The sequence below is a fragment of the Montipora capricornis genome, chromosome 10 (assembly GCF_036669925.1).
Source record: "Montipora capricornis isolate CH-2021 chromosome 10, ASM3666992v2, whole genome shotgun sequence".
NCBI classification, from domain to species: domain Eukaryota; kingdom Metazoa; phylum Cnidaria; class Anthozoa; order Scleractinia; family Acroporidae; genus Montipora; species Montipora capricornis.
The window spans coordinates 61413873-61423872 of NC_090892.1; the positions used below are offsets into that span (position 1 = coordinate 61413873).

At 40.7% G+C, this 10000-nt stretch overlaps 1 protein-coding gene across 3 annotated transcripts in view; it reads right to left on the reverse strand.

Moving 5' to 3' along the window:
- LOC138021616 (collagen triple helix repeat-containing protein 1-like) overlaps positions 1-10000 on the reverse strand; it is a 12664-nt gene that overhangs the window by 1191 nt on the left and 1473 nt on the right. The window contains exons 2-6 of one of the 3 annotated variants that reach the window (XM_068868526.1): positions 8980-9103; positions 8102-8356; positions 6693-6935; positions 316-570; positions 1-137 (exon numbers count right to left, since the gene is read on the reverse strand). The exon at positions 1-137 is cut by the window's left edge and continues 355 nt beyond it. In XM_068868526.1, the coding sequence (XP_068724627.1) occupies positions 126-137; positions 316-570; positions 6693-6935; positions 8102-8356; positions 8980-9054 (840 nt within the window). In that variant the 5' untranslated portion in view covers positions 9055-9103 and the 3' untranslated portion in view covers positions 1-125. Of the gene's footprint in view, positions 571-6692; positions 6936-8101; positions 8357-8979; positions 9104-10000 lie in introns of all 3 variants that reach the window. The other 2 variants (XM_068868525.1, XM_068868524.1) reach the window with 2 other exon arrangements.

The window sequence follows — 10000 nt, forward strand, 5'->3', positions numbered from 1 at the left end:
ACGCGAATGGAATAATTGTTAAATATACACTGGTTTAAGTCAAGTCATCTTTACCACGCGTCGGCTAATCCATTGCAGGTGTCAAGGGGACAATGGGCCTCTGTCAGAAGCCTATGACCATGTCACTACGCAATTTCCTTAAAAAAATCAGACTAGATTAATCTGGGGCAGATATCTCAGAGCATCAAAAATGTTCTTCGGAGAAGTAAAATCATCCATGAAATTGTACACCATGGTTGGTCTGTAGCACATCACCGAGCAATCGGCATTAAAGTCTTCTAATTAAGTAATCAAACATTTTCTGAAATCCCTTACATAAATCTCGCCCGAATCCTTGCCGTCCTCTTTCTTCCAAGTGCATTCTTTCCAGTTCATATGTGAAGACAGCGCTGGTGTTGCACAATCGTAACTTTTTCCCGGCGATCCTTTTTGGCCGGGGCTGCCCAGATCTCCTTTAGCTCCATCACGTCCATCACGGCCAGGTACCCCAGGATGTCCCGGGATGCCATTCGTACCTGGTGCTCCATTCACGCCATTATTTCCGGGTGGTCCACGATAACACAATGACTGCTGATCACGTGGAGAATAAAAAGCAAGGAAAGAAAAGTTAAAATAATTTATGAAAATTAAAAACTCTACAGCTCTTAAGCGGAAAACCGTCTGTCTCCAACAAAGTTGGGTTGAAATTTCTTCCTAGCCTTGTATGGGTATTGAAGCCGAACCAAAATGACATCTAAAAGATATTATTGATTACCATCAACTTGATTGATTTATTTTTTATCCTGAAATCGATAGTCAAAACATTAACCGTTTCATAATTTCTGCCCATCCTCAGGCCTCTTTCACAGTATACTCTGAAAGCGAGGAAGACTGGTTGTCAAGCAACGGTTACGAAAACGAAAACGAAAACGTCCTCTCAAATATATCAAATGGCTATTACTGTAATCAGCGCCTTTCGAATGTTCCATGTTTCGAATAAATTCAGTGGTTCTCCTGTGACAATTTTCTTGTGCATGCGCAGTAGGCTCAAGGCGAGGTTCCAGTATTTTTCTGTCAGTTCAGCACAGTTTTGAACTCTTGCAAGATAAATTTAAATTTGTTTTGTTATTATGAATTATTCTGGTTCCATGACCGACTAATACACCAGGCCAACATTCCATTTTCGTTTCTTTTGTGCTGATGCGAGTTAGTCGTAAAATTTAAGATTGAACCTGCATGGGGCCCGTTTCTCAAAAGTCCCGAAAAGGCGTTTGCGAAACTGCCAACCGCTTGTTTTGCAGAGCATATCTTTTAACATGTTTTCAAGGTAAAAAAAAAAGAAAAATGACTGTGAAGTTTGACAACTTAAGTCCTCTCCGTTTTTGAGATTCAAAGGGAATTGTGACACCCGAAAATGGCCCGTAAAGTTTCGGGACTTTCGAGAAACGGGCCCCCTGGTCAGGAGCTTATCAAGGGGAACCTCATCTCCGCTAATTCTTTGAGTCAACCCTTTCCCGAGTAAATTTGTTTTTAGAAACAGGTTTTTTCCTGCTAAAACTATCATTTTCCCTCGACGCTGATATATAGAGATTACTTCATTGAAAATGCGCGCGTACGATTTTTATTCACGAGTTGAGTAGTATCAGAAAACGAATGAATCAGCGCAGCGAACGAGTGAGTTTTCTGATACGAAACAATGAGTGAATAAAAATCGTACAAAGCATTCTCCATGCTGTAATGTGACTGTTTATTTCATAGGTATCGAGGCTTTTTTTCGTGGTAGTGTTTGATGGACAAATTAATTTATTTCGCACAAATTAAATGGAGTGGGGCGATGAAAGCAATAAACAATGGTTTGAAATCGCGCAACCGACAATTTATTTAATAAACTTTACAACACTTACTGTGTTTCAGATATAAATTCCAAAGTATTCCAAAGTGAAGAGTGTTTTTAGTTCGTCGCTTGTCAAAGCTACCGGTGCTTTGGGTTTATTTCCCTTTCCTTGCTTCAATCTTTAGTGGTTTTTGTTTGGACTAAAGAACGTCTCTGGTTTTCTCAATACCTGGGGCCGTTTGCTCGAAGCCTGGTTAATTAGCGCTAACCGTTGGTTAAGAGATATCAAAACCTATAGGTAACCATGGTTTTTAACGCTGGTTGACGCTATATAACCATGCTTCGAGCAACCCGGACCAGGTCGTTTGTTATGCTTGGGGAATAGCCCTTTTTCTTCAGTTGTCGTTCCAAGCTAGCCACTAAACTTCGAACGAGAGGTCGGCTCGTATTCATTGCAGTGTTTAGTGCGGACGGAGATGATAAATTGGTTGATGTATTCAGTATTCATTCAGCTCTACCGCTGGAACAACTTCCAATTTCCTGTCTTCGACCTTCGTTTTCAAAAGTTTGTCAAGCAATTGTACATCTCGTTCAGTTTTTTGAGCGGCATTTCTTGATCTAAAATAAATACCTCAACTGAGTAAACAGATGCAAATCTTCCCTCGGCCATTTTTCAAAGCGCGCGGTTTTTGTGCAACGGCTGTCGGATGACGTTCCATTCGATAAGTTCATTCATCACTAGTGAAATTTCATCGTTCGTGTTCCTGATTGGCTACATTTAGAATCAGTGCGAATTTTATTCACTATGATTTTCGTGGATAAATCTCAGTACCTATGAAATAAAGCTCTGTTTCGATTGGCTTTTTAAAACAGTGGGAGTGCTAAATCTCCCAAGGGAAGCGTTCTATAAATAAAAGTATTCGGGAAGGGATTGACTCCAAGGCCTTCTATCGGTGATAAAGGCTCTCCTTGAAGGGTTCCTGACCTGGGGCCCGTTTCTCGAAGGTCCCGAAACTTTACGGGCCATTTTCGGGTGTCACAATTCCCTTTGTATCTCAAGAACGGGGAGGATTTAAGTCGTCAAACTTCACAGTAATTTTTATTTTTGTTACCTTGAAAACATGTCAAAAGATCGGCTTTCCAAAACAAGCGGTTGTCAGTTTCACAAATGGCTTTCCGGGCCCGAAAAGTTATCGGGACTGGTATGAGATGCGTTAACGCTAACAGAGATAATAAAATGGTTATCCTGACATTTTCTACAAATGAATGATTTTGACCATCGTTTTTTAATCGATTAAACGCCGCCTTCGATTGAACGCTGCAGATGGAAGGAAAGTACCAATAAACGCCACCTTCGAATAGACGCCGCACCCAATCAGAAGAATGCGGCGTTTATTCGAGGATTCTGAGAAAAAAAAACAAGTCGCGTTTAATTCTCTTAACGTTGATCATAAGACAGACAATTACGATTCTATCTCAGCAAAAATGCGACCCATTGGAACCTTTAACGTGTTCTTGATTTAAGTAATATTTACAAACTATCTACGGTAATTGTTGTCAGTGATTTAGGAAATATGATTTTGAAGTAAACGCCGCCCTCGAATGATCGCCATCCTTGAATAAACGCCGCATCGGACATGGACTCCAATTTAATAAACACCGCGGTGTTTAATCGGGTAAATACGGTATTCAAGTTTCAATGTCATCTACTCACCGGAGTACTGTTGCTGCTTGTTGCAAGAGTAGCAGAGCACAAACAGAAAAGTAATAAAATAAGCGTTGAGTACATGATGGTCAGCGGTATATATTCCATATCACTTAAAATAGTCGTGCATTAGGTCTATAACGGTGAGGTTCTGTTTAGGAGCTCATAGTTCATCATTTTGGGTCAATACCGGGGGGAAGAGCACAAACGGGCATGGTGTATCATTGTGTAAGTAATTCCGTGGGATTCCGCAAGCTCAGTTTTCAAGTCAATTAACGCACAGGTCCTAATTCAGGCTCGTAAAATGAAAGCTCTCCGCTTCTACTTTTCGGATATTCTGGGTCGGTTAATAATACAAACCAAGAGAGAACAGTGTACCCTCATTTCGGAAGTTCGCAAATCCGAATCACTCATGTCTAACTTATTAGGTTAATGTATGTGAGATTGGTTTTCCAGCGTTGAAAAAGATTAGAAACTTATCTTTTTTTTGCCGCGACCGCGGGGAAATGGATGTACTTTTGCTTCCTTGGAAACACTTTTCTTTTGTTAAGATTCCATAGCCTGTTCTAGGAATTTGTTAGGCAAAAATTGCTCAACCAATGGCATTTGGACAAATCATGAATTGTTTTCTCTAACTAGTGATGGTGCTGGTTTCATGTCTTAGTGAGGACCTATTGAATGTGCATATTTGGTTAACAAACTTATGGCCAAAGGCTGGAGGCCATTGGTGCTTCCCCTTCTATCTTAATGGACGGTACTCGGGTGAAACAGGCTGCAGCTACGAAATAATTTGGTATAACAATTGATGAAAAACTCAGCTGAAATTGCCTAATTGAAAAACTAACCAAAAAGATCGCTTCTGGAATTGGTGCCATGAAACGTGTTAGGCACCTGGTACCAAGCTTTAATACAACCTCACTTTGACTACTGTAGTACTGTTTGGAGAACCTGTGGGGTTTCTTTACAAGACAAGCTGCAAAAATTGCAGAATAGAGCAGCCCGCGTTTCAACCTTCTCTAATTATGACGTTAATGCTGGCCAATTGCTGGAAATCCTGGGGTGGAAAAAATCTTGATCGCCAGCGAAACATACAAAAGGCCACCATGGTATTCAAATGCCTACATGGGTTATCTCCGGACTATTTAGCATCAAAATTTTCTGAACGAAATACAAGCTACAATTTTGAGGGACTCCGAGAACAAACTTAATGTTAGATTGCCACTCACAAATTAATACAAAAATAGTTTTAGTTATAGTGGCGCCACACTGTGGAATCGCCTTCCTTATGAGGCTAGGTGCGCAGAATCCCTCAGGTCGTTCAAACGCGAAATCAGCAAAGCTCTATAAGGTATTCACGCAAAGCAGCTTTTTAATATAGTGTAGTTTACAGTTATAGTCGAGTAGTTTTAGTTTATTTTTGTTTATTATTAAATAATATGAAGCAATCAGCATGCATATGGTGACATACGAAGCCTGATTAGTTGTGCAGGGCAAAACGATTGCGATTGGAAAATGGATGACGGGGAATTTAGTATAAAGGAGAAAGAGAGAAACAAACAGATTTTAACTACTGTTTCTTATTCAATATTTTTTACATGAGTGATTCAGCCAACCAAATAGAGACTGAAGTGTTCCACACATTTATCTGGACAATTTCAGCAATTGTCCCTTATGCCGCAGCTACATGAGCGATTTTTTGCTCGCGCTGGTGATGCGATTTTTTCAAACTTTGTCGCGTCGCCAGCGCGAGATGAAAATCGCACGTGTAGCCACCCTTGAACTGGCGACGCGACAGGTGAAAAATTCGCAAGAAAAAAGTCGCCAGAGTTGAAACTTTCGCGACAAAATCGCAGAGATAATTGCCCGTGTAGACACCCTGCAATTTTTTGCCCGCGCTTGCGACGCGACTTAACACTATTTAGCCAATGAAATTAAAGTAGGAATGTCTGTTTATAGTGCCCAGGTCTCTTGAAGTTTGCGATTTGCGCGGCCTTCAATTTGTCGCAAAAATTTGCCACAAGTATAGCCACCCTGGCGCGCAGGCGACGCGACGAAATCTGATAAAAATCGCATCACCGGCGCGAGCAAAAACTCGCTCGTGTAGCCGCGGCTTATAGACACCTAAAAAATTCAGATGGTTTCAACGGGAATTGACACCACGGCGTCTGTGATGCTGGTGCAATTTTTTCCCAATTGAGATATGACGCCTCTCAGTTGGGAGCAGGTCAGTTTATTGAGCTCATCAGTGCTCCCGTCAAAGGACTCGATAAATAAAATAATAGTTAACAACTATTCACCGAAGTAGAGGTGGCTTGGGATGGATATTTACCGAAGATACCGAGCTGCGACGCGGCGAGGTAAATATCCATCACTAGCCACCGACACTGAGGTGAACAGTTGTTTTAGTATATACTAAAACAGTGAGATAATATAGCACAAAAAGATGATTTAACTCATTTATTCCTGTAAACATTACGACATTTTCGAGCGCAAATTCCGCGCGAATTGCACGCAGGTGAATAGCAAAGGATACCCGGAGTTTGAGTAGCCAATCAGCGCGTGCGTTCAACGCTATCCACTGTTTTAGTATATGCTAAATATATTTATTTTATCCATTGAGTCTTTTTATAGGAACACACGAGCCCAACATGTTGACAGGCTCTCAAATGAGTCAGTGGCTTCATAGCTCAGTTAGTAGAGCTTTGCGTCGGCATCGCAGAGTTCAAGAGTTCGAATCCCGTCGACACCACTTATATTTTTCAGGTATCTTAATTTTATTATCCAAATAAGTGCGAGGATCACTTCTCCATTTCGTTTATTACCCGCATTTCCAAAACATATGCATGTTTTTATTTGAAGTGAATTTGAAATGACTCTTGCTTCGCAGAACACATTGTCTTAAACTGAATGATCGGAATCTTGACCCATTTTACCTACATTTTACTCGTCTTTATTATTATAATTACAACCCCAGGCAAAAAAGAATTAACTGCCCTCTTTCTTGCAGTATCTTGACCTCTTAAAGTTGAGGTATAAATTTATTGTGACTACTGTTTACTGCTGAGCTTTGGCCACCTCTTCAATAAAGATCCGGGACATTGTTACCCAACCTGTGGATGCGTCAGCATTATTCTGACCTGTGTTGCAGCTCCCAACCCAGAATCCCACGCGCACCTTTCCTTTATGAATGTTGTTGCAGTGACCCTCAATATGGCGGTGACGATGCAGATTTTTCGTGGGATTTTGGCCAGTTTGCATGTAAAATGCACCTTCAATAGGTCCCGGGACTCCGCATTCAGCGCCATTGAAAGTGAAATACCAACGGCTGCAACAGTAGTTACAGTTGTAGATCCTGAGGTTGCCAGCAAAGAACACGCGAAGTGCAGTGTCGGTGTGATTTTTAATAAATTCACAGTGCTGTTGAGAAGAGGAATAAAGCCGGACTAAAGAAAACGTTGCATTTAGCCATATATTTGTACTACATGGTAGCAAATTAAAATGATTATTTTACACGATAAAGGAACAAATTTATACGAAGTTAAAATTTAAGCATATGTTGACTTTGCGGAGAAGTAGACTGCGAGGCCTGAAGTGGGACCCAGATTGTTTGGAATTCTCCTTAACAGAATTAAACACCCATGGAGTTGCCCGAATTCCATGACAAAGTTTCCACTAAAATTGATTGATTACAAGTGAAATGTAAATAAATACAAACGCTACGTTCATAGCGTTCCATCACAGGAACTCTCCTTCTGAGAGGAACAATCTAGAACTTGCTAGACGTAGCCATTTGGCCACTAAAAAAGCGTGGTTGCCTCTTCCACCTCCATCGTTTGTTGAAAACGAGTAGGAAAAGGACCCGATCTCACTGTTTTGTAGAGTCTGGAATTTCGGCATAATCATGATAACATGTCGGATGTCGCGTTTCTAGCTTTCTGATTGGTTCACTCAAATATAATAATAGTAATATATATAAATTTATGTAGCGCTTAAACTATAGAATATTCTAAAGCGCTTTACAATGAAACTTGGTTATCTGCTCATATACCGTATTATGACCTAATATCGAAACTGCGTCAATTGCTGCCAAGCTGAGTAATTCAATAAAATTTGGCTTTAATGTCCAAGAGTCCAAGCGATCAGAATTAAATGAAAGTTTAATGAAACAATTATTCCATTCGCGCTTGTTGGATATGAGACTGGTTATAGCCAACTCGGCGCTTCTCACCTCGTTGGCTATTTACCGTCTCCATATCCAACAAGCGCGAATGGAATAATTGCTAAAGATACATTGGTTTTAAGTCAAGTCATCTTTCCCACGCGTCGGCTAATCCATTGCAGGTGTCAAGTGGACAATGGGTTTCTATCAGATGCGTATGACCATGTAACTATGCAATTTACTTTAACTAAATCAGAGTAGAATAACCTATGGCAGATATCTCACAGCATCATTCATGTTCTTCGGAAAAGTAAAATCATCAATGACACTAGCAACCGACAGTAAATTATTGGAAGTAATAAAAGGCCATGCCCTTGTTTAATTACGCAATTTTACAAACTAAGCTTTTGCTGAAATCCCTTACATAAATCTCTCCCGAATCCTTGTCGTCCTCTTTCTTCCAAGTGCACTCTTTCCAGTTCATATGTGAAGACAGCGCTGGTGTTGCACAATCGCAACTTTCCCCCGGCGATCCTTTTTGGCCGGGGCTGCCCAGATCTCCCTTAGCTCCATCACGTCCATCACGGCCAGGTACCCCAGGATGTCCCGGGATGCCATTCGTACCTGGTGCTCCATTCACGCCATTATTTCCGGGTGGTCCACGATAACACAATGACTGCTGATCACACAGAGAATAAAAAGAAAGAAGAGAAATTTAAAAGGATGCATGAAAATCAAGAACTGGTCAGCGAAAAAAACGCCAGTCTCAAACAAAGTTGGGTTGAAATTTCTTGCCGGCTTTGTATAAATGCCGAAGAAAAATGACATCTAAAAGGTATTGTTGATTACCATCATCCTGAATTTTTTAAATCCTGAAACTTAAAAACATTAACCAATTCATCGTCGTTCTGACTCTCCACAGACTCCCGTCGCCGTGTACTCTGAAAGCAAGTTGTCAAGCAAAGGTAACGAAAACCTCCTCTCAAATATAACAAATTGCTATTACTGTTTCATATTTTGAATGAATTCAGTGGTTCTCCTGTGACAAGTTTTTTTGTGCATACGCAGTAGGCTCAAGGGTACGAGGTGTCTGTATTTTCCTGCCAGTTCAGAGCAGTTTTGTACCCTAGTAAGATGATTGTTCTTATGAATTATTGTGGTTCCATGACCGACTAATAAGACAAACGAACATTTCATTTTCTTTCTTTTTGCACTGATTCGAGCTTATTCATGGCTATCCTGCTTGACATTTTCTGCAAATTAATGATTTTGAGTATTCAAGTTTCAATGTCATCTGCTCACCGGAGTACTGTTGCTACTTGTTGCAAAAGTAGCAGAACACATAGAGAAAAGTAATAAAATAAGCCTTGAGTACATAATGATCAGCGGTATGGTCACGAGAGATTGCGCCTCGAGATCTTTTCACCTAAAAAGAACAAGCCCAAGAAGATATTAATTTGAAGGACAGAGTTTAATAAAAAAATTCACAATGAAGAGTTTCTAATTTGAAGAAAATTAAACTAACCAATAGATTACTGGCAATTCTGGCGAGGGTACCTAAACTTCGAATCAGGATCCAAACTAGGATCTCGAACCAGGATTTCCAGCCGGGATGCGAGCAAGGGTCCAGGTTCTTGCGCCAATGGGAAAGTCGTCCCTTCCTACCCCCTCGGCAGATTTGGTACTCTCCAGAGTATTGAAATTATCGTCATCCGCCTGGTGACGGTTGATCAACCATTTTGATTGCACGTCACGAGCAGGATAATAGGGAGCTTACGAATCGGCGACGTTCGCATGACGGCGCCTTTGAGTCACGTTATAGTCCCGCGTCGACGTCCTGTAGAAATCTGAATCTACGATATTCACAGTAAAGTCGACGACGTTCGTGCGCGTGCGGTAAATTTTCGCGCGGTGTCGACGTCTGAAGTTTGTTTTTTCTTTCACTATAAGCAAATTGTTCAATCCAAAATGCTCAATTTCAGAGAAACAAAAGCTTATATAGCATACGCGCACCGAAAGAACAATTATTTGTTTGTCAAAAACCCAGAGTCTCCGTACTGGAGCTATAAAAGGTTTGATATGGATAAGAAAACATGACAAATGCAAGGCTGACGGAGGACATTTCAAATGATAAACTTGCTGAACAGCGTCAGCTGCCTGACAAGATAAGCAATTTTTACTATAGTTTAGTTTAAACTTGGATACCTGTATTATGCACATATCTTACTTAAGCTCTATGCCTATCCTTGTCGATATGGAGATTTGGATTTGAGTTTCACTAGCGCTTTTATTTTTAGTTGGAGCATTTGCTATGGCGTATCAG